We start from the raw sequence: 26,227 nt of genomic DNA on the forward strand, positions 1-26,227 counted from the left end.
CTCGAAGTGTAGTAGATATCCCTCCCAAAGGACATCCACTATCCAGGTCTCAGCTCCGTATCGCTGCCATGTTGCCCAATGGCACGACAGGCACCCTCCCACCTTTGGCAGCAGTCGGTGGGGAATGCTGCCCCTAGCGTTCCCCTTCTTCTTCTTCCCCTTGCCCGCTTTACCGGGGCCTGGCTGCAGTGGAACATGAAGACCAGAAGGTCTTGGCCACTGCCTGGTGAACAAGCTGGTCGCTGTCATCGGCCTGACACTTGTCCGCTGCAGCGTCCACCAACTCCCTAGGGAAGAGAGAGGTAGACCCCAGCAACAGTCCATTCCACAGGGTTCTTGCTGACTCGGGCCCCACAGACCTGGCAAAGCGAGAAAGAACAGCGTCTCCCCACTTCAGGACCAGGTTGGCCCACAGGTTTGCTGTCTGGTGGGTGAGGTAGGAGATGGCTCTACCTTCAGACTGGCACAGTCTCCCAAAAATGGAGTCTTCCCCAGGTATGATAGCGCCTGAGGAAGCAGCCACTTTGGACACTGTGAATGACCACAGATCCAACCAGGAGACTGCCTCGAAAACTGCCATGGCAGTGGCTTCCAGGGTTGCTGCCTCTTGCTGAGTGAGGGAAATACTCTCTGCAGTAAATTGCTGCAACGAGAGACCCAGGTCAACCTGCTTAGGTGGCAATGACCTCTCTGAGGGCGTATAGAAGCGCTTCTGATGAGGCAGAGGAGGGGTAAGCAGCTTCCGGGCAGTTGGATCGCAGGGAATTGTCTTGCCCAGACACGAGACCATTCACTTGATCAAGGACCCCCTCAGCAAGCATGGACTATGGCAGTCCCACCGAAATATTGGGTTCCTTTTTTGGTCCCCAAAAAGATTTGAGGTGCGAAGGACAATCCACAGATGAGGCCGTGGTCCCTCCCCTGAGGTTGTTGTGCTGACAAATCAGCACAATTACCTCTGCAAAAGTCCTCTCTATCTCTGGGGTGTCCGCGTCCTGGGTAAGAGGACCCTCGAGTCCTTCCAGGGTGCAGTCCTCCTGATCTACTCTCCCTGCTGGAGGGAGAACCTTGGCAGACCCGTGATCCTTCCTGCACCAGGCGGGCGTACGACCTGGCCAATCCGAGGACTGAGCCAGGCATGTACACCCCTGAGGTAGAACTCTGGGGAGGAGCCCAGGAAGTTGAGGGAACAGGCAAGGAGGGTCGGGCACCCCTACTGGTCTTTCTGGCAGAACCAACAGGAACAGCGGGCTGGGAGCGGTCACCAACCCGAGTCGAGGAGAACGCTTTTGTCTCGGCAAAGTGTTCTCCCGAGGAGAGCGGAGCGGCTCACGCGAGTTGAGCCGCTCGCTTGACTCCCCAAAGCCAGGGTGGCCCGCGAACGCGGCAGGGGACTAGGAGGAGTCAAGCGTGCAGCTGGCTGGCAAGAACTTGCGCTGTCCTTCAAGGCCGAAACCTCTCAGGAAGATTGAGCAGGGGACCTCTTCTTTGTCTCACCAGGTGTCCAGACCAGAGGGACCGGCGCACCTTCCCAGGAGCCTTGCTTGGCACTCGAAGAGGCGCCAGCAGGAAGAGTCGGAGCACTTGCTTGCCCGGACTCTTTCTCCCATCCTGTGCCCAAGTTGGTATGGAGAGAGGTTTCTCCGGTACCAGATTGGGGTACCCGAGTCTCCTTAGAGACTTGGGTACTCAGCGCGGCTCACGAACGAGTGTCCGACACAGAACCGCTGGCCTCAGAGGCAGGCTTCTTTGGCACAGGGGGGAGGGGGGGGGTTGCAAACTGCGGTTTGCATGCCCTCGGCTCCCAATACGACTGACCCGGGGGTCAATGAATCAGTTCCCTGGCCTGTGGACTGGGAAGAGCCAACGAGAGATCCCACTGCCTTCCCTGTGGAAGGAGGCAGTCCCTTAGAAGTCTCGGGGCGAGACTTCTTGGGGGTTGTGGGGGGGGGGGAGAGACAGGCTTCTTCTTCGGCTGGCGAGGAAGAGGAGGTAGCAGACGACAAGGACGACGAAGACGGAGATGAAGACGACGACGACACCTTCCTAGACCTCTTCTTCGGCTTCTTCAGGATGGCAGTCAGGTCCCCCATCCACGAGGGAGCAGCAGAAGACACAGGCGCAGCCAGGGGAGCCATGGAAGCGGGCGCAACCTGGGTAGCAGAGATGTTGGTGCTCAGGCCAGCAGCTACCGGGGCAGGTGGAACAGCGCGGGAGCCAGAAAAGCCAGAAGATGGTGCTTGGGTTGAGGGCACAGGTGGACCATTAGTGGAAGCCAAGCCAGGCCGGACCAAGAGTCAAGGTAACCAGGAGCCGGAACCGGAGTTGGGAACGAGCGTGGGTTGGCAACAGGAGCAGGCATGGAGATGTATGGCAGCGATGACATAACCATTCTAGAGGGGCCAGGCATGGATAACGGGGCCAGGAAGCCAGGAGGCAGCAGCACGGCATGGAGCGTGGCAGGAGCGGCAGACACCTGGGTGCCCAGGTGCGAGGCCAGTGTCACAGGCAGCTTGCCGAATGATGTCATGGTGACGGTAGCCGTCTGTGGATGTGGTGGCCATATGGGTCGTCACTGGAGTGCCGAAACAGATGGGATACCAGGCCCTCCAGTGATGGAACGCCAGGAAGACCCAGGTGCAGCCAGGTAAAAGTGAGGTCAGATACCTGGCCACCAAGTGATGCTTCCACTGCCAAACCTGAGGAAAAAGTCGGGTCAAATGCAGAAGCCTCTGCTCGCTGCAGGGGAAAAAATTCACCCCTGAAGCGAGGAGAGGCCCCAGAGAGGGTGTCTGATCGTCTGCTTCCCCGCGGCCTTCGACACCCGACGAAACAAATGAGGAAGGGGAGGGGGAGTCCTCATCCAAGGGAGAGTCAGCAAGACGGGGAAGCTTGCCGGGAGGGAGAAACAATCCCGAAGGGTCAGCCACCAAGGGAGTCATTGGGGGCATATAACCCTCAGACGATGCCTTGGTGGGCTTCCTTCAGTACAGTCTCCTCCCCTCAAACTTTACCCACTGCTTGGCAGACCAGGAACAACACTCAGTACAAGGAGAAGTGCGAGAACACACACGTCCTCTGCAGGTGGGGCAAAGGGCGTGTGGGTCTATATATCCATGCTAGAACGAAAAGTATTACACTTCTTTCCTCCCACCCCAGGACACACATGCTGGGGGAAGGAGGGCTTACAGGGTTTGTCCACATTCATGTTGCAAACAACAAGCAAAAACAAGAAAGATCCCACCAGGAAAAACAGCTCAAAGGCAGTCAGGGCAGAGAGCGGGAAAACATGTCTGCAGTGCACGACAGCCGACAGCAAATTGGAATGTTTACATCCGGGCAGGCGGTACTCCCACCTCCTGGACAGTAGTTGTCTGCTTAACCACCTTGTTCGAAAGTTTAACGGCCATTTCCAGCTCCGCTGCAAGTAATTCCTTATGTAAAGGACCTCAGGTCTGTATATTGTGTCGGAACAACTCTTGCTTATTTTCATAGTATATCCTGATCCATTCTTTTTCTGAGGTGGTCTTACCTCTCAGCATGTCTATGTATTCCCAGGTTTTCCTGTGTCTGTTTTTGTCATTCATTATCTCTTTCCTGACCTTTTCTTCATATGCTTTTTTTTATTATCATCTGTTTAAAAAAAAATAAACTTGTACTTTTTGTTTTTGTCTATAATATGCTTCTTCATAGTACTATCCCTTTTTTTTCTATGTCTGTGGCTTTTCTTTTTAACTTAAATATCCTTCTTTGGCTTATTTCTTTCTTCATTTCTTTGGTGACTCATACTGGTTCTATTTTTTCTTGCTTTCCTTGCATTATCCTTCTCTTTCTTGTCTTCTGTAGGGTGTGTGCTTTTGCTTCACTCATTGTTTCCTCCAGCTGGGTTAGATCTTTTCTGACTTGTTGGCTTTGTTTACTTTCTATATAGTCAAAGTATGTACTGGTGGACTCTTCTGTTATTTTCAGATATTCGATTTCTTTTGCTTCAATTTTAAAGGTCTTTCTAGCTTTTGTATTAATACTGATTTTGACTTTTATGAGGTGGTGGTCTGATAGGTCACATTCATACTTTCCCTCATCTATCTCCATACATACACGTAGTTTTTATACATATTTTGATTGACCAGGGCAGTCTATAGTGCTGCTTTGATCTCCTCTACTCCAGGTTATTCCCCCTTTGCAGCTGGGACCTCCATTTAATAGTGTTAGTTCATACTTTTCCATTAGGTCCAAAACGTATTTTCCATTTTGGCCAAGTTCTTGCTTCTCTATGAAACCTAAATGACCACTGAAGTCCCCAAGTACTACCATAGGCAAGTCTATGGTCTTCTCTAATGCTTTGTGTCAGGCATTTATTATTCTCCTATTTCTTTCCTTATCACTAGTTGACATGTAAACTAAGATTAGGTTGAATCTTGCTGTTCTATAATTTATCCTCTACCAGTAGAATGTCTTTGTGTTCTGATTTTTTTTTTTTTTTCAATTGAATATTTCCTTTGGATCTATGCATTATTACTAGGCCTCCTCCTTTGGAGTCATCTTTGTCTCTCACTGAGTCTACCACACTAATACCTACTGGGAACAGCAATTTTTGCTGTTTCAGGTTCGTTTCAGTAATGCACATAATTGAGTTTTTTTGTGTTAAAGCTATTAGTTCAATTATTTTAGCTTTCATCAGCCCTTGGGTATTTATGAGCTTTACTTCAAAATTCCCTGATGAATCTTCTGCGTTGTTCATTCTGTCCATTTCCCTTATTTCTAAAATTGCTTCTACCATCTAACCTTTTATCTATTAGTTGCAAAATGACATTTTTATAATAAAATAAAGTTTTATATATACTTACCAAGTAATTACATAGCTATTAGTTTCTATTAACCGGCAGCTAGAATTTTGAAATTCGCGGTGGCGCTACTTTTGTTTTGGCTAGGTGAGTGACCCTGCCCACTTTCGGGGTAAGAGAGGAACCAGCTTAGCAAACAAGCTCAATATGTTTATGCCTTCCAACCATGTGAGGGGAGGGGGGAGGGCTTTGATCATGTAATTACTTGGTAAGTATATATAAAACTTTATTTTACGATAAAAATGTCATTTTTATATAAGCTACTTACCAAGTAATTACATAGCTGAATCCCACAGTATAGGTGGTGGGATGCATGGGTTATCGATCCTAGTACATTAAAATTATTAATGTAAAGACACAGAACATTGCTAGCATTAATTAAAAATGCTTGCTGGTCCCTTACCTGTTGAGAGAGTTGCTACAGGAAAGTACTGCCTCTGGATGGCACTCATCTCAATGTATAGCGGCGTGGCGGTATAGCCTGGAGTCGCCTGATACATAGTGGGATTCCTTTGTTGCAAAGGAGTGTCCGATTGCATACAAAGAATAATCAGTTCGCCCCTGCCCTGGGCACAGTACCAGAAAAACACAACCAGAGAATAAATAAAACAAAACACAATTGCCTATAGCCAAACATTACAGCAAACTATTACCCAACCATTGTGGATAAAAACTGGTGAGCACTCCAAATACCAAGTACCCCCAGGCTCCCCTACGACTTGATACCATGAATCAAGGCGAAAAAATAGGAAGGATGAAGGAAGCTTCCCACACTCCTCCCAACACCATACCAGCAATCAAAATAGGACCCAAGGTACTGCAATTTTCATAGACAGTTTCAATGTCACGCAAAAAATGAGTTGCAAAAACAGATTTGCATTTCCAAAACCTTGTTGGAATGATAGAGGCAACAGACAAATTATGCCTAAAAGCCAGGGACGTGGCAACTGCCCTTACTTCATGCGCTTTGACTTTCATTATGGGCAATGTATCTACGTCAATTTGTGAGTGCGCTTCTAGAATTAAATCCTTAATGAAAAACGCCAAGGCATTTTTCGAAAGAGGGCGAGAAGGATCCTTAACTGAGCACCAAAGGTTGCTCGGTGACCCACGGATCTTTTCCGTTCTCAGTAAATAGTATCTTAATGCCCTTACAGGGCAAAGGGTTCTTTTAACTATGAATGAGCGAGGACAGGGGTTGGCAGAGGACTCATTCTTGGCTAAAAATCCTAAGGTAAATGAGCAGATTGCATTACCTTGAGAGAAACCAACCTTTTTATCCAAAGCGTGAAGCTCACTGACTCTTGGCAGTCGCTAACGCTACTAGGAACAGAGTTTTCCTAGTAAGGTCCCTTAAGGAGAGAGATTGCAGAGGTTCAAAGCATGGCTGCAACAGCCACTTCAGAGCCACGTCTAAATTCCAGGATACTAGCCTATTTTCTTTTTGCTTGGTTGTATCAAATGACTTGATAAGATCAGAAAGGTCGTTATTACAGGAGAGATCTAAACCTTTATGTCTAAAAACAGAGCTCAACATTGCTTTGTATCCTTTAATGGTTGAGGTGGAAAGGTTCCTGGTAGACTTCAAATACAGAAGGAAATCACCAATTTCCGCTATAGACGTCTTAGAAGACGAGATGTTGTTTCTCCTGCACCAGTCACGGACGACTGTCCACTTGGCTTGGTAAACTTTGCTTGAGGAAAGTCGTCTACAACGAGCAATAGCGTCCACAACTGCCGCCACAACTGCGTTTGAAAATCCTTTCGCTCGCACCAATCTGAGGACAGTCTAAATGTGGTCAGAGACAGAGTGGACAGTCCTTGATGGAACCTTCTGAAATGTGGTTGTCTGAGTAGGCTGGGTTTTTGAGCTAACAGTCTTGGAAAATCTACAAGAAGCTCCAACAAATCCGGGAACCATTCTCGGGCTGGCCAGAATGGGGCTACTAACTTCATCTTTACATTCCAATGATTTCGGAACTTGTTTAACACTTCTCTTACCATCTTGAATGGGGGAAAGGTGTAAAGATCCATGTTTGACCAATCCAGAAGCATCGTGTCTGTCGCCCAAGCTTGTGGATCTGGCGCTGGCGAACAATACAGGGGGAGATGATTTTTTGCGGTCACAAACAGATCTAGAATTGGTCTTCTCCACAGCTTCCATAACTCTATGCAAACTAAAGTGTCTAGAGTCCACTCTGTGGGAAGAACTTGTCTTTGATGGCTGAGTTTGTCTGCTAAAACGTTGCATTTCATTTCCCTGAATGAACCTGGTTAGGATCTGGGTTTGATTCTGATTGAGACATGGGATAAGGTTTAGCAAAGGATAAAGAATCAGAATTATCAGATAAAGATTTTGCTGACACCTGACTAGTTAAAGTCTTCTTACTACTAACTCTCCCGCTGCTTTTCTCTTTTTATCCCTGTCTAATTTTGTAAAATTACTATTCCAGGTCTTCCACATTTTCAGATCCCAAGAGACACACTCATTACAGGTCAATTCAGGGGAACATATTTGACCCCTGCAAGAAGTACAGGGAGTATGGGGTCATAACAGGCTTTAATCAGTCTTGTACTGCAGCCTTTACTGCAATAACTAACACTTTGAGAGTCCGAGTCGGACATGCTGACAAGCTGAGCCACAGAAAGTCCAAATAACTGTCAAATTCGGCAATACTATTCTTCAAAGAAAACCTTTTTTCAAAGAAAACCTGACACTAACTAATTGTGCCGAAAAGGCTACCATAAAGCAAATACTTCACCAATGATCCAAGATCAACAGAGAAGAGAAATTTAAAAAAACTGCTGCTGCCAATCACTATAACCACAGCCATCAGCTGGCAAAAACATATTGAGCTTATTTGCTAAGCTGGTTCCTCTCTTACCCCGAAAGTGGGTGGGGTCACTCGCCTAGCCAAAACAAAAGTAGCGCTACCGCGAATTTCAAAATTATAGCTGCCGGTTAATAGAAATTAATAGCTATGTAATTACTTGGCAAGTAGTTTATATAAAACTACTGTATTTTCCTAAACCTACTAGCCTATGTTTGTTATTAAAATTACCTCCTTCACTTATCTGCCCTAAACTAATTACAGTACTCTTTCTTCTACAGCCTACCTCTAAATTATTTACATTACTACATGTTCTTTTATTTCCTACCTCTAAATTATTTACATTACTACAGATTCTATTATTTCTTACCTCTAAATTATTTACATTACTACAGATTCTATTATTCCCTACCTCTAATTTATTTACATTACTAGAGATTCTATTATTTCCTACCTCTAAATTATTTACATTACTAGAGATTCTATTACAGTGTGTCTTCGACTTATGGCGCCACCGATTTACGGCGCTTGTTCAGTGCCGTTAATGGCATTTTACAGTACCGTAAACTTGGTTATGGCACTGTAAGTGCCGTTGATGGTGCTAACAGCAAGAATAGCTGTCAAGTTAACAGCACTTACAGTACTGTAACTTGATGCAATATCAAGTTATGGCACCATAAGCGCTGTTAACGGAGAAAAGTTGATGCAGTGAAAATCAACTTACAGCGAGGCGCTGGAAAGAATCCACCGCTGTAAGTTGAGGACGCACTGTATTTCCTACCCCTAAATTATTTACATTTCTGGAGATTTTATAATCTCCTACCCCTAAATTATTTACATTACTAGAGATTCTATTATTTCCTACCTCTAAATTATTTACACTACTACAAATTCTATTATTTCCTACCTCTAAATTATTTACATTTCTAGAGATTTTATAATTTCCTACCCCTTTTTAATTACATTCCATTTTTCTCTCACGTTCTTGAGTTTTACATGTAGTGGCCTGGGGGTTTGATCTGCCTGTTGTCTCAAGTGTTTTGTGCTTGTTGTGGTTGAGGCCTACCTAACCTTACTATCTCCATAATTTTCCATTCTTCTTTGCTTAGGCTAAGTTCCTTTGTGAAAATTTCACTGCACTTATCTTCATCTATCTCAAGGTTTTCTACTTCACCTCCTCCCCGAGATTCACTAAGTTGAATATTATCAGGTTTTCTTTCCTTCTTTCTTTGTCCTGAGCCTCTCTTACTTCTTCCTGAATTGTTTCCCTTATGCTGCTTCTGTTGAGAATCCTTATTTCTTTGGGGATAGTCTCTCTGATGTCCTTAATTGTTGCTTCTATTTGTTCTAGCCTACTTTTAAGCGTCTGATTCTCCTCCCTGAGTTCCTTATTCTTTCCTTTGAGCTCCCTATTCTCCCCTCTGAGCTCCTTATTCTCCCTGTCTAGCTGGTCAAGACTGTTTCTACACCCTACACAATACCATTTTATTACTATATATCTACCGCTGGTAAAATTTTATAAGTTGCGAATAAGACTCCAGCCAGCCAGTTTTGAATGAAAAACCGTTTTGGGTTTTTCATGCACAAATTGGCTAGGAAATGACAGGGCACTAAAAGAACCTAAAAATACCAACCTAACATAACCTAGGGGTGTTTACTGGTTACAATTTTGCCATACTAGCTATTGGGGCTGTATTGTCTTACCTTATACCATAAGTTGTAATTTGATTAATTTTTTATTTATCATTTACGCATAGTGTTTATGGGGTTAAAAATAACAAGAATGAAGGGCTGCTCTTTTAAAAAAATGTAGGTTTACCCAATTTTGGTAATGGTTTATATGTGACCAATACAAGATAGAACCATATAATCTACACAGTTGTGTAGAGCTCCTCAAAACTAACATTTTGAACCCCATTACCATCCAAAATTTACTTAGATAATGAATTTGTTGAGAAAACCCAAATTTTCACACTTCCGTAAAAAATGGAAACTTTTACAAGTCTATTTCATCTTACCCCCACCTGAAATCACTCTGGTGCATGTGTTTGTACGTGTTCGTTGCAAACTGTTTGGCTGAAGTTCCACTCACTCATTCAAATTATCCAATGAATGCGATTGTTTCCAGTAGGTGCGTTTTTTAAAAGTCCCCCCCAAGACTATCGAATTCCCCCAATGAATTTGAATGATTTCCGATGGCAAGCTACTATTGGCAATGTATCACATGTCTTTCTTAACCAATTATACTGCATTATGTAAACACATCATTAAGACTGTATCGTGCTTTTGTTTGAATTTTTAGATCACTGTTAGTCTTAAGTATGGCTATTGTAGAGGCAACTTGTAATGGTTGTCCTTACGATCAGTGGCTATTAATTCGAAATCTCCATTCAAAAAGTGAACATTTTATTTAATTCTAAATCTCCATTCAAAAAGTGAACATTTTATTGAGTATTTGCAGTCTCACGGAGTTTTGAAATTGTAACCTACATTTTTTAAAAGAGCTGTTCATCAAATTACGACTTATAAGGAAGATAATACCGGCCCCCAACCTCCATAGCTAATACAGCAAAATTGTAACCAGTAAACACCCCTTGCATGGCATTATTTTATACAGGCAACTTATAAAATTTTACCCATTTTTAAACAGAGCTCTTCATCAAATTACGACTTATAAGGTAAGATAATAAACCCCCCTCCATAGCTAAAGAGCAAAATTGGCAAAATGTTACGTGGCATTATTTTATAACAACATAAAATTTTACCCATTTTTAAAAAGAGCTCATCATCAAATAACAGCTCAGGTAAGACAATTTTTTTTTTTTTTTTTTTTTAAACAGCCCTATGCCTAACAATATTTTATGTTGGCAACTTATAAAATCGGCTTTGCAAAAACTCATCAAATTAGCAAAATGCAAACTTAAAAGGTAAGACAATACTGATGAGTTGTGTTGTTACACAGAAGACACATTGTTCAAGTGTCGCCCACTGCCATGGTTCATGATTTCGTGAGCAAAATTATTAACCCCCACTGGTAAAGTTTTTCATCTAGTTCTATGGTTTTTTGTTGTAACAATATTTTTATGCTGGCAACTTGTAATTTTACCCACTTTATGAGCAAAATACTGTAACGTTTTTCTATGAAGCCATGATTTAAAGTAAATGCAAACTAAACCTGAAGACTGCATGACTTGAATTACCGACGAGGTAGTGTTACATTCACAGCAAATGTACACCTCCATTGTTCAAATTGTCGTAAACACACACTGTTGGTATTTTTAGGGTTCATGACTTGGAGGGTGAGTTAAGAATGCTATTAGACCCACACTGGATAACGGGATAGTTTTTCTTCAAAGGTGTATTTTCTAGTTCAGATGGATTTTTTTTGCTTTAAATTTTGTAAAGCAAGGGAATCCGTATTTTTGGGAGTTACAGTTCGAAAGCCCTCAACTCCAAAACTATGGATTTCTGACAAACATCTCAAACGGATTCATTGAAAAAGCATGAAAATACACCAGAAAAACTATTCTGTTATCCAATGTGGGATATTGGCAACTTTTCAACATTTACCACAATTTTATATCATGTATTGGCAACTTATATAAAATAATAATACCCTACTGCTTTCTGAATGCCAGCATACTGTTCATTTGTGATGTTACGCAATTTGTGTGAAACCATTCACTACACTGATCGCACTTTGCTGCCCTTTGTTGCCTACCTACTTTCCTTCTACGTGTCCCCTGGATTTTGGTTAGCCCTACTACAGCTATCTAATCCACCTGCACCACCCCGGTTATTTCTTGATCCTGCCATTTCCTATTTCTGTCCTAAATATGTAGAAACGAAAATCAATGTTGCAATACTTGCGTTATTTGCTGAGACCACGCTTTGCTTAATACAAACACAAAAGAAGAAATGTTTGAGCAACTTGTTTACGTTCATACCGTACCCAATATAGTGGTATCAAACGTCAACCAAGTCAGACACAAGGCAGAGCACAAGGACTCAGGACTCTCAGGAGTGGAACTGGAAGTGGTAGTAATACAGTAAATGGAACTTGCCTTATGTAACGGCTCCTCTCTACCTATCGATAATAACAGTCTCTGCACCTACCAGATGAAACCTGTTCTTTTAAACTTTTTCAACCTAAAGATTATTTATTTGCCTTGGCGATCAGTCTTCACTCACCCGTCATTGATCAAACGGCAAGTATGATTAGGAGTGGTAAAATTAGTAGTAATAGACAGTATTTTCCTTTGAAACAGCTCTTATCAGCAATTGAAAATAACCGTTTCTGAACCTCCCAGTGAAACCAGGTCTTGTAAACTCCTCTTCTTAACGAATATTTATTTTCCTCGGCGATTTACATTACGCTAGCGACAGGAAGCGGAGCGCGTAACAGAAATAAATGCCCACGCCCCCCCATCTAAACCGAGTCAGCTCCGCAGGGCACACTTTCCGCAGACCGACGCGACGCTCGTACGATTACAAACGGCTTCCCCGCTACAATGATGGCCGGTTAACTTTACGAGGGGGAAAAATATCGGCCTTCTTCCAGGAACAATAAAAGAAAGAAAGAAAAAAGAAACCGTAAATAAATAACCAACCCTCAAAAACTCAATTTCCTTCGCTGATGCCCAGTAATTCGTGGCTTAAATCGACGGTAATGGCCGCTGTCAATTTCAGCTCGAGACTCGAGCTAGGAACCAGTAATTAGAGGAGATTAGAATCCTGTTTTTGTATACATGACTGATATCTAGTATAGCTACACAGAATGAGGACCACATCCAACTAGATTCGATAGACGCTCGTCTCAGCATTATGACTCGGCTATTAGCGTACCATATTTTCTAGTCGGGCAAGCCTCGTCTTGGTAGCGCCCTGGGCGTGATGCTTTGTGGTGAGGGGCGTGAGGGTATATTGGGTAGGGACTGGACCTGGACTGGGCTACATTGGAGGAAAGGCACTCGAGTGTAGAAGAGGGAAAGGAACGAAAATTGATCAGAAACTATAATTTTTTAAAATTAAATTTTGAAAGGTTTTGGACTGCGGGCAGTGCCCCATCTATTCTCGGTCCATTGATGGGTAATGGCTCTGTAAGTTTCAGAACCGGGCTTACAGATTGTCTCTCCCTGTGACTGTTAATATGACTGTAAGTTACAGAACCTGGCTTAAGGATTCTCTCTCCCTGTGATGGTTAATGACTCAGTAAGATACAGAACTTGGCTCACAGGCTGTCACTGCCTCTCCCTGTGATGGTTAATGACTCAGTGAGTTACAGAACTTGGCTTACAGGCTGTCATTGCTTCTCCCTGTGATGGTTAATGACTGTGAGTTACAAAACTTGGCTTACAGGCTGTCACTGCCTCTCCCTGTGATGGTTAATGACTCAGTGAGTTGTGATGATGGTTAATGACTGTGAGTTTACAGAACTTGTTCTTACAGGCTGTCACTGACCTCTCCCTGTGATGGTTAATGACTCACTGATGGTTAATGACTTAAGTTACAGACCTTGGCTTACAGGCTGTCATTGCCTCTCCCTGTGATGGTTAATGATTCTGTAAGTTACAGAACTTGGTTTACAGACTGTCATTGCCTCTCCCTGTGATGGTTAATGACTCTGTAAGTTACAGAACTTGGCTTACAGGCTGTCATTGCCTCTCCCTATGATGGTTAATGATTCTGTAAGTTACAAAACTTGACTTACAGAATGTCATTGCCTCTCCCCATGATGGTTAATGACTCTGTAAGTTACTAAACCTGGCTCACAGACTGTCAATGCCTCTCTCCGTGACTGTTAATGATTCTGTAAATTACAGAACCTGGCTTACATACTGTCACTGCCTCTGCCTGTGATGGCTAATGACTCTGTAAATTAAAGACCTTGGCTTACAGGCTGTCACTGCCTCTCTCTGTGATGGTTAATGACTCTAGGTTAGAGAACCTGGCTTACAGGCTGCCATTGCCTCTCCCTGTGATGGTTAATGACTCTGTAAGTTACAGAACTTGGCTTACAGAATGTCATTGCCTCTCCCTGTGATGGTTAATGACTCTGTAAGTTACAGAACTTGGCTTACAGACTGTCACTGCCTCTCCCCGTGATGGTTAATGACTCAGTAAGTTAAGAACTTGGCTTACAGACTGCATTGCCTCTACCTGTGATGGTTAATGATTCTGTAAGTTACAGAACTTGGCTTACAGTGTCACTGCTCTCCCTGTGATGGTTAATGACTCTGTAAGTTACAGAACTTGGCTTACAGACTGCCATTGCCTCTACCTGTGATGGTTAATGACTCTGTAAGTTACAGAACTTGGCTTACAGTGTCACTGCTCTCCCTGTGATGGTTAATGACTCTGTAAGTTACAGAACTTGGCTTACAGACTGCCATTGCCTCTCCCTGTGATGGTTAATGACTGTAAGTTACAGAACTTGGCTTACAGATTGTCACTGTCTCTCCCTGTGATGGTTAATGACTGTAAGTTACAGAACTTGGCTTACAGGCTGTCATTGCCTCTCCCTGTGATGGTTAATGACTCGCTGTTACAGAACTTGGCTTACACACTGTCATTGCCTCTCCCTGTGATGGTTAATGACTCTGTAAGTTAGAACCTGGCTTACAGACTGTCTCTCCCCTGAGGTGTCAGAATCAACTCGCACATATAAAACAGAGTCTTGGCTTCTTGTATTTGTGTGAGTCTGAGAACATGTGAAAATCTCTCTCTCTCTCTCTCTCTCTCTCTCTCTCTCTCTCTCTCTCTCTCTCTCTCTCTCTCTCTCTCTCTCCTTGTCCCCGAATTTCGAAATGGTTTATTAGACTCCAAACAGACGATCAAATTAATCATTCTTCTTCTTCTTCTTCTTCCGAAAAACTCAATCCTATCAGGAGTGTCGAACAAGAATGAACACTGGAGAACAGGTAGAACAATATTCTTTGAAACAAGTCTTGAAAATTTCTTTCATAAACTAACAAAATACTTCTCTCAGTATACAGTAATTTAACGTCTACTGAAAACCACAGCAAATTTGAAAGCTGCTGTATGGTGGTGAGCAATATAAGAAAATACTAATGGCTGGTGACAGGCAAGGGTAATTCATTCATAGAACGGAAGAACGCACGCCAATGAATGTATGAATAATCATACATATACAATGAATGAAAGAGGGAAAGTCCCCTAAATGAATGACCGAGCAATCAGGAGTACCCTCAATATTTTTGTTTCTCATTCTGAGAATGGACGTAAGTCACTGAATGTTTGAATGGGTAAATGACCATACGTATCCTATGAATGAAAGGAAATAGTAACCTAAATGAATGAGTGAGTAATCAGGTGTAATATACTTTGACGAATGCAGTAAATCTGTCTCTTTCCTGAGTATAGTGACAGAGTAATCAGGAGTACCTTGACTGTTTTTTGACTTACCTAAGTATGGTGATCGAGAAATCAAGAGCACTTTGATTTCATTTTTATCTCTTACCTGAGTATAGTCTCTTTTACCTGACTATAGTGTCTCTTACATGAATATAGTGAATTGAAATGAATATAGAATTTAGGGCAAAGGCCACGCACTGGGACCTATGAGGCCATTCAGAGCTGAAACGGGAATTGGCAGTAGTAGGTTTGAAAGGTGTAACAGGAGGAAAACCTCGCAGTTGCACTATGAATCAATTGTTAGGAGAGGGTGGAAGTACGATGGAAGAAAGAGAATATGAAAGGAGGTACAGTAAAAGGTACGAAAGGGGTTGCAGTTAGACCGAAGGCACGCTGCAGAGAACCTTAAGCAATGCCTACAATGCACCGCATGGGGTGCACTAACAGCAGTGCCCCCCTACGGAGTACATTAGTATAGTGTCTCTTACCTGAGTAGTCTCTTACATGAGTATAGTGTCTCTTATCTGAGTATAGTGTCTCTTACCTGAGTAGTGTCTCTTACCTGAGTATAGTGTCTCTTACCTGAGTAGTGTCTCTTACATGAGTATCGTGTCTCTTACCTGAGTATAGTGTCTCTTACCTGAGTAGTGTCTCTTACATGAGTATCGTGTCTCTTACCTGAGTATAGTGTCTCTTACCTGAGTAGTGTCTCTTACCTGAGTATAGTGTCTCTTACCTGTAGTGTAGTAGTGTCTCTTACCTGAGTGTCTCTTACCTGAGTAGTGTCTCTTACCTGAGTATAGTGTCTCTTACCTGAGTATAGTGTCCCGTGGCTTTGTTAAACCTGAAGGGGTCGACATTGCCCTTCTGAAAGCCGTACTGATTGACTTCGTCGAACCAGGCCTCGATCTGCTTGGCGAAATCGGGCGTGTCGCCCACGTCTCGGTCGAAAGTCCAAGTCGCTGCGACGTTTTGGCCCACCGTAAATCGCTCTGGTGGTTGAAGGGGGAGTGGGAGGTGGGGGGAGAGGGGAGAGATGGTTAGTGCGTCAGGTTTATTTGGAATAATAATGAATGGCAAAAATGAATGGTACATTATAACTAGTGTTATATATATATATATATATATATATATATATATATATATATATATATATATATATATATATATATATATATATATATATACATACACATACACACACATACATACATACATACATACTCCACCGAATACTTTGAATCAGAATTTGTAAATTAAATGAGGTAATTCTTCCTCTACACAGAAATTTAGCTTCACGGTTTCCAAATTGGGGGGGGGGCGAGAACCATTGCAACCCTTCCCACAAAAAAAAAAAAAAGAAAAACCCACACACACACAGGGGGAATAAACGATTAATAGATCCATGCATGCCGACCATCGTTTTTCCATAGTTCTTGTGAAAGTGTTTCGTAAATTCCACACACACACACACACGCGCGCACACACAATGTGTGTGTATAAGTGTCAACATTCACACATAGACTCATGTACGCATTTACGCATTATGAAAAAAAATACAAGCTAAGAGAGTGAACACTGCAATCCCTCAGTGGTAGGGGTCGGGACGATATTTTTGCTGTCAAAAGGAATGTATATCCTTCGGGAGGACCCGCGTCCCGAGAGATCGTATCGAAACATGAATATGCAATAAATATGAGAGACAATCCCCCCCTCTCTTAAATCCTGCACCTGCCCAGCTTTTCCCGGAAAGGATGGCAGCCGACGGCGACCTCCTCGTAGGCCCGATTTGAGAGTCCTATCGGATATCCTATATATATATATATATATATATATATATATATATATATATATATATATATATATATATATATATATATATATATATATATAATTATATATATATATATATATGTATGTATATTTATATGTATATATATATGTATATATATATATATATATATATATATATATATATATATATATATACACACAGGTAAACATATAAACACACATGTATATAGGCCTATATATATATATATATATATATATATATATATATATATATATATATATATATATATATATATATAATACATCCCCTAATTATGTATAGGAGTATTACAATTACCTTCATAATAGAAAACTATTGCGTTTATAGACACATGACTGCTTGATTATAGTAACAGGTCAAATTAAGAGAGAGAGAGAGAGAGAGAGAGAGAGAGAGAGAGAGAGAGAGAGAGAGAGAGAGAGAGAGCATGTCGAAATCGCTTATCACTCGTGTCCCTGTCTTGTTCCTGTTGTAAAACCTTGCACAAACAAACGAGCATACACGTATGTACAACTTCAGTCGATATTTTAAGGTAAAGTTATATTGCAAATGAAGAATATTTCTTCTTCAATCTTCTCATTTCACAGAAACTCTAAAAACTTCATTTTTATTTGCAATATCTTGAGCTGCTCTGCCAAAATGCGTACCGGCAAAGTAATGTATATTCTCTCTCTCTCTCTCTCTCTCTCTCTCTCTCTCAAAGACCATTAAATAGCGTATAAACGTTTTCTCATACTGTATTACTGATTGCATACGTACTTATATCTTCCTTTGTGCACAATACTCTACATACGCGTTGACGTACACACACACATATGTTTTTATGTGTGTATGTGTATATATATATATACACACACATATATATATACATATATATACTATACAAATACATAAATTAAATCATAAAGGCGGGAAGAAAAGACACAAAACACGAGACAGAATACGAAATGAGAACAGACATTCCCCACTAATGGCCCAGGCGCGAAGGTATGTCATGATCCGAAAAAGCAAATATATAAAAACTAAGAGTACTATGGTTTCTCTTTATAAGGGCTTCGTGGAGAACGTGTTCTGGAAGCCATCGGCTTATACGTAAACTTTTCGCCAAGAATTCTACGTTAGCTCTGCGCTCTGGTGAACCTTGGACTTGGCTCCAGTCCTTGGGGGAGAAAGTCCCAAGAAACTAGATAAATATAAAACAGTTTTATATTTCATCCGGCGGGGAATAGGCCTACAAGTCTCAAGAAACTGGATAAATATAAAACAGTTCTATATTTCATCCATCCGGCTGGAAAGAGGCGTACAAGTCCCAAGAAGCTAGATAAATATAAAACAGTTTTATATTCCATCCGGCGGGAAATAGGCCTACGAGTTCCAAAATAACTGCACAGATATAAATCAGTTTTATATATTCCATTCGGCGGGGAATAGTCCTACATATCGTAACAAGAATGTCCTATGGGAATGCGCTCCCTCACCTAGTAATAAGGTGCAAAAACTTCAAAGGCTTTCAACTAAGTCCGCGTTTCTCTTCCTTAGCATTCTCCCCTTGCTCTCAAAACAAATGGGAAGGATTCGTTTTCTTCGTATCCACATTTTAAGTTTTTTTGAGACTTATTCGTTTCAGTATTGACTAAAGTCTGAAACGGGTAATACTTTACCTCGAGGTATTATCATCTACTTGCCTCTTCCTCGATATGTCGTCAAATATAAAGGTATTCTTCCCTGCAGTAGAACAATAATTATGAAGTACATTGAAAAAATGAGATATCAAGGAGAAGTTAATGGAGGGGAGACTAATGAATCTTATGTAGCCGCCCTGAGAAAGATAAATGACGCGTAATAACAGTATGAAAGAACACATATTTTTTTTTATATCATGCAATAACAAGGACCCATTCACGCGCAAAATCCACAAGAACATCTGAATAACAAGGAATTACGCTCCAAAGGCAACGGAAACATCTCCATGACACAGGTACGCCCCCGGGATTACAGCATGATGTTAATTCTTGAGAGGCACGAATATGCCATTACGGATAATAACAGTCATTGAGGCGTTATTTCTGCCCTGGTCTTCTGAAAGTTCTCGTGACCGCTGATTTTCAAGATGAGGCGTTTCATCGGCCCCTCCTGGTTTTCTTTCTTTTCTCTTCTTCTCCTTCTTCTTCTTCTCTGATACGTTGTGACTGAAAGCATGATTCTTTGTTTTATTAGTGGGGTTCTAATAGTTTTAATTCAAAACACCTTTACACTTCTACTTCCTCCTCCTCCTACTCCTCCTCTTCTTCTTCTTCTTCATAGTTTTAATTCAAAATACCTCCTCCTCCTTCTCCCCCTCCCTCCTCCTTTTTCTTCTTCTTCTTCTTCTTCTTCTTCTCTGATTCACTGCGACTTAGAGCATGTGACTGGGAGCATGTTTCTTTGTTTTATTAGAGAAGAACAATGGTTATGTTTTGTAATGTCAAATGAGAATGTATCTTTGATCTTTCAGAGAGAGAGAGAGAGAGAGAGAGAGAGAGAGAGAGAGAGAGAGAGAGAGGCCAATAAAGAATTCCCCATGAGAAAAAAAAGTCTGTAAAGATTACGATAGGAGAGAGAGAGAGAGAGAGAGAGAGAGAGAGAGAGAGAGAGAGAGAGAGAGAGAGAGAGAGAGAGAAAAAATTTCTGTAAAGATTACCATCCATACGAGAGAGAGAAAAGCTCGTCATCAAATAAAGCAAAACTCGGAATGAGGAAGGAGACAGAATGGAAAGGCTGCCGCCGGCCGGCTGGCTTAGTGGAAAGACAGAAGAGCAAGAAGAAGAAAGATATGGCAGTTATAATGGAGAAGCCGAAGTTCAGTGTTGTTGACCAGTAGAGGGGTAGGGGAAGGGGAGCTGGATCCTTAGGGGCGGGGTAGGGGAAGGGGTGAGGAGTTAAGAGGCTCCGGAGAATTAATGTCCCACGCTCGTATGTGCAGAATGTGCAGAGTCAGCGCTTCTGACGACTCCAGTCGCCATATTAGAAGTCCACGGGAATCTCACTTGACCTCAAGTATACGGTTTGGGCGGCTTTTGCTGCTGTTCCCCCTTCCTTCTGTTCCTGCTTCTGCTGGTCCTCGTGTTCATATCGCTGCTGCTAATGTTGTTGTTATTGTTGCTGCTTTTGTTGTTCAGGTTCAGCTTGCAAGATGTCAAAGGATTTTAAGCCGAGCGTTCCCGGTTTAATGAGTTCAATGCACTATGGGTCTAAAGTTGTTCGGGAATCAGTTAGACATATTTTGCCCAACGACTAATTTTCTTGTATAATTCTTAATGAACTACAAAAGGCCAAAAATTGGATATCTTTACAAATAAAAATTACCTCTAATTTTACATTACGTAAATCAACAATGCGCCTAAAATCTCAGTCATACATTTTATGCAGATTACTAATCCAGTTCCCAAAATTCACGAACTAAAATTCAACTGTAAAAGGGCCAGTAGACTTTGGGTAATTTCGACCAGCTAATATGAGTATAATGATATATGAAACTTAATCTGCATGGAAGCAATAAAAATACCTTACATAAAAAAAAATGCTTTACAATTCTTTACATCAATTTACTTTGTCATAAATAGTGCGTGGAATTGCTGGTGTTCGCAAATGATACGATGCTGATTAGAGATGGCAAGTAGCAACATTAAACAGGTAAAAAATGCGCCGAAGAAACTTCGGCGCAATCGAGTTTTCTGTACAGCCGCTACAACGTATAATCAACGCCACCGAAAATCGATCTATCTTTCGGTGGTCTCGGTATAATGCTGTACGAACCGTGGCCCATGAAACTTTAACCACGGCCCGGTGATGGCCTATCCTATATCGTTGTCAGAAGCACGATTATGGCCAAGTTTGACCTTAAATAACATAAAAACTACTGAGTCTAAAGGGCTGCAATTTGGTACGTTTGATGATTGGAGGATGGATGATCAACATACCAATTTGCAGCCCTCTTTAGCCTCAGAAGTTTTTAAGATCTGAGGGCGGACAAAATAGTGCGGAAAAAATCAAGTGCGGACGGACAGACGAAGCAGGCACAATGGTTTTCTTTTACAGAAAACTAAAAACGGGCAATAGATTTTGAAAGCGTCTGCATAAGGAGAAAACTGAAAGTAAACACAGATAAGAGTAACGAAATGAGAATAAACGGAAACAAAGAGGATATATAAAATAGTGACACTTAATATCTACATTAAATTGGCTTTACATTAGGGGAAAAAACAGAGTAAATATGAGCAGGGATACGACAATAAATGGAAATAAATTAGATATAAAGTGACTATTATCATCTTAATCAATATTACTTTACATTAGGAGGCAGTTAAGAGTAAACATGAATAGGAGGAAGGATATGACAGTAAATGGGAAAAAAGCAGACATAATATTTTGCTCCACAAAATATTACACAAACCTTGCAACGGAAAATGTACAAATGATGTTGATATAAAGTCATGTAATATCTAAATAAATTTGTTTTTGGTCCACAATTGCACTGTATAAAATATGCATAATAATACCTTACAAAAGAAAGTACACAAAAATATGTAGGTATAATGGTGACTTGATATCTCAATTATTTTCATTTTACACTGTAGCGTATATTTTCCCCCTTGGAAAATACAAAATTATGTTTAGCAATGCGACGTGCATTCACACAATGGCAGTTGGATTCCAGGCAATGCTTTCGAAGAGAGATCAGCCTTTGGCCTTCTGGTCAAATACGTGGCCACGGGGAGGAGGAGGAGGAGGAGGAGGAGGAGGAGGAGGAGGAGGAGGAGGAGGAGGAGGAGGAGGAGGAGAAGAAGAAGTCGGCAGGGTCTTGTTAAGTACATGTAACGAGGTTAGGCGACAGAGGGAAGGCTGGCTGAAGATGCAGCGTTCGATGTCACTTACGAATCCACTTACGAACTACAAGTAGTTATTCGTGGCTCTCTGTCAGGCGATTACAACGAAAGTACACGGTGCAATCATTCCGCGTTGGTTTCACAGTGGTCAATCGGCGACACTGTCTACATCTATGTAACTGAGTTTTACGTGATATATAATTTTTTTACTTCTGTCTCTAGACTGAACATGGCTCATTTGTCTTCTGTGAGAGAAAACTATTGTGCCGGCTTTGTCTGTCCGTCCGCACTTTTTGCTGTACGCACTTTTTCTGTCCGCCCACAGAGCTTAAAAACTTCTGAGGCTAGAGGGCTGCAAATTGGTATGCTGATCATCCACCCCCCAATCATCAAACATACCAAATTGCAGCCCTCTAGCCTCTGTAGTTTTTATTTTTAAGGTTAACGTTAGCCGTAATCGTGCTTCTGGCAACGATATAGGATAGGCCACCACCGGGCCTGGCTAAAGTTTCATGGGCCACGGCTCGTACAGCATTAAACTGAGATCACCGAAAGATAGATCTATTTTCGGTGGCCTTGATTATACGCTGTACAGAAATCTCGATTATGCCGAAGAAACTTCGGCGTATTTTTACTTGTTTTTCTTATGCCTGTGAGTTTTTAAATTTAATTTTATTTACTTACTTGTTCTTCTGAATATGTTGAGGTCTTTTCCTTCAAGCATTACGACATACAGGAAACTGAATTCAATATGCATGATTCACACGTCCATTTAATAAACGTATTCAAGCTATGATTTCAAAAAACGGGCTCTTGAAATCGTCAATTATGTAATTCGATTGTCTACGAACATCACTAACGAACAGCATAACAGTTACCAATAATTTATCATTACGACTTCCGGAATGACTCTAAGAACCAAACCTATAACACAACAGACTTTTGCATCTCTGTGACAGCTATGTTTTAAACTACTTTTTACCACATGAAATTGCTTATCACCTCTTCCCGCTTAAAGTCACTCCAAATATGTCACAACAAAAATCGCTAGAAAATAGCGCTTTCTGTCACAGTTAATGTCCTTTAATTCCAGTGGAGCTTAACGGTGTCGTGTGTACATGCACCATACGTATTTAAGGATACCCATGAAACAAGGAAATGTGACGACAGGAATTACGGAGATAGCTTTTTTTTTTATGAATGACCCCAGTCGGTCGTCCGCATTGCGACGCAAGGACACTTTGAATTCTGAATTCTCTGCTGACCCCTGCTTAAAATGGTCAGGTAGTTGCAATAAATACAATGATATCCGAGGGGTCTAAGATATAGGCCTACTTTGCTTTAAATTTTTACTTGAACAGCAAAAAGTTCTAGCTGTTTGATAGTAACCCATTCTGGTTCGAGTTTAGTTATCCTACATGTATCAGCATCTGTAATATCGTTAATAATAATAAAGGGAAAGAAAAAATAAGTATTCATTCTGCAATAAAATTAATTACTTTTTATATTGCAGGATTAATTCTTATTTCTTCTTTCCCTTTATTAGTATTAATAATAACACTGACACTGATACGCGTCACAGGAACCGTAGTCAACGACAAAACCCAACTTCAGTTTCATCCAAAACGAACGGTCCCAGGTAAACACGAAACGATTCCGACGCAGAGATTCTGTGCGAGTGATCGACTTCTGGCCGCGCTAAGGCACGTCGGAAAGCACAAGAAGAGCATTCTTGTAACAGCCGGAGCGCTGCATGAATACAAAAGACTTCATCGTCAATCGGCGCCGCGTCGGAAGGCGTCAGAGAAGAGGTCCTGTGTGTGTGACAACGAGTTTTTAAGAAGGATCCACCCACTCGGGTGTGTGCGAGTCTAATTTACGCCTAGGTGGGGGATGCACACACACACACACACACAACCCGGTCAATATGGCAGGCCATAAAACGAGGTTCGAATGGCAGACGCTTTGCAAAACAAAATGTTAAATTGACAGTAGTCCATGTACGTCGGCAGAAGGTGTTCAGGTCGGCTCATGCTAAACCAACAACACGAAGCACACGAGGGCGGGCGATAGATAGGGGAGGGGAGGGGAGGGGGGGGGAGGGGAGGAGGAGATGAAAGAAGAGAAATGAGAAATCTAAAGATGATAAAATGAAAAATTCATTTAACTCCTTTTCTTGCTGCTATATATATATATATATATATATATATATATATATATATATATATATATATATATATATATATATATATATATATATATATATATATATATATATATATATATATGTATATATATATATATATATATATATATATATATATATACATACATACATACATACACACATATATATATATATATATATATATATATATATATATATATATATATATATATATATATATATATATAATATATATATATATATACACAGTGTATATATACACACAAACTAACCCTAAATAGAATTAACTGTACCTTATTCACTAAAGTTTATAACACTATCGAACAGTAATTTACATTTCAATTTTGCATAAATTATTATTAGTTTTGTTTGTCCGTAATACTTTGAAGTGGTTCGGTCATGCTGAGAGAATGTGAGGGCATGGTTTAATGAAAAGGCTACGCAATTCGCAAATATTGGAATAATGTTCGATGGGGAGACGGAATTCTAGGGATGTCTGGTAGGAATATGTTGGAATGCCTCGGTGCATTATTATACAGCGGCTTTGCTCAGAGTTCTTTGCGTAAGGGTTCATCCTTCATCCAGTGACCAAGAGTTTGAATGTGGCAGTAAGTGTAGGTATACATACACACATACATACCTACATACTGTACATGCTGAGTGTTTTATCGTGGCGTAAATAATACGTAAAAATATACATGTTACACCGCATTTATCTGACCGATATTAAGTATTTACACATATGGTTCTGTATATATACAGACTTTACGACTGACTACTGAAGTTATTCATTCCAGGAAAAGAAATTACATAAAAAACCAAAAGTAATTTTCAGAAAAAATGCACCTCTCCAAACTACAAAGAACTCACCATCATCATCTAAACCCCAAAGAAATCACGACAAACAAACAAAGAAGAAGCCGGAACGATAAGCAAAGAAATAAAAGAGTCCTCGCTCCTAACAAACAACCATTCAAAGAATCCGAATGAGAAATAAAACTAGCATTCCTTCTCTCGATCTCCTAGTACCCGCTAAACTTGTTTCTTTGTTTACGATCAGCTGATGCGGACGACAACACGACGACGTTTGGGTTGCCGAACCCGTAGAGTTTTCTTTACTCTCTCTCTCTCATACTGTATTCAGTTTTATAAATAATTTTTTAGTATTTCCTTAATGCAAAGCGTTTTCCCTCATTAAGGAGAATGGGATGAGGTTTTAGGAAAAATCAGAAATATGATAAAGAGCGAGGAATAACCTGACTTAATCTAAGACATCTATTTTGGTTTTACATTGAACCTATTTACACTCATTTTCACTGCAATTGTGATTCAGTGAAAGCAGCAGCGACAACTGGGCCGGATTAACACCACTCAGACACTTCCGTTCAGTGCCAAGAATATGACGAGTGAAAAAGTTTATGATAAAAAAATAACCTTTTACAAAAATCAAACATGTAGAGAGACCAAAGAAGTTGAAAAATTTTAACTTTAAAAAGATTTTACAGTTCTGTGATTATCCAAGAAAATTCTTGCAGCAGTCCCGTAACCCACAGCTGAGGCATAAACATGATAATACACATAAAAACGAACATATTTGCTGGCTAAATCTACACAAAACTTCCATCTGATTAAAACAGCGTCTCGTTCCCGACTCCCTAAACAAAGAAGCTTTTTTTCTTAAAACAACATCCCATGGAAGAACATTCCTCCTCTTTAAACTCCACTGCTTAGAGCCTCCAATTAACGAAAAACGGCGTCGCCAGAAGAACTTTCATATCAAACTAAGCGAAATCATTGTAATTCACTTAACAAAGCAATATATTATTCCATCATTCTAGCAATTTTATTGGAAGCCTCAGTGAAAATGATTACCCACCAACCCCCACCCCAAGCCAAGTCCAGACACCATACACTTCACTCGAGAATGAGGAGCATTATAAAAAAAGTAATGATTAAAATTCGGGGGTTCCTAAAGGCCATAATCCCTCATAATTCTTCTAGTCCTTCCTCTTCATTAGAAGCACCAATGAAAATTATCATCCTCCCTCTCCCCATCTCCTGAGCCAAGCCCAGACACCATATGCCTTACTCGAGAATGAGGAGAATAAAAAAAATAATAAAAAAAATCGTGGGTTCCTAAAGTCCATAATCCCTGATAATTCACCGAGCCCTTCAGTGAAAATTATCAGCCAGCCCCAAGCCAAAACCAGACAACCAGAAGCCTCACTCGAGGATGAGAAAAAAATAATAATAATAATAATAATAATAATAATAATAATAATAATAATAAT

The 26,227-nt window shown here is 41.1% G+C and overlaps 1 protein-coding gene across 2 annotated transcripts in view; it reads right to left on the reverse strand.

The window, feature by feature from the left end:
* LOC136839124 (venom allergen 5.01-like) overlaps window positions 1-26,227 on the reverse strand; it is a 293,527-nt gene that overhangs the window by 19,399 nt on the left and 247,901 nt on the right. For both annotated transcript variants that reach the window (XM_067104789.1, XM_067104790.1), the window contains one exon: window positions 15,863-16,041. In XM_067104789.1, the coding sequence (XP_066960890.1) occupies window positions 15,863-16,041 (179 nt within the window). The remainder of the gene's footprint in view (window positions 1-15,862; window positions 16,042-26,227) is intronic.

This window comes from Macrobrachium rosenbergii, chromosome 6 (genome assembly GCF_040412425.1).
Source record: "Macrobrachium rosenbergii isolate ZJJX-2024 chromosome 6, ASM4041242v1, whole genome shotgun sequence".
Classification (NCBI taxonomy): Eukaryota; Metazoa; Arthropoda; class Malacostraca; order Decapoda; family Palaemonidae; genus Macrobrachium; species Macrobrachium rosenbergii.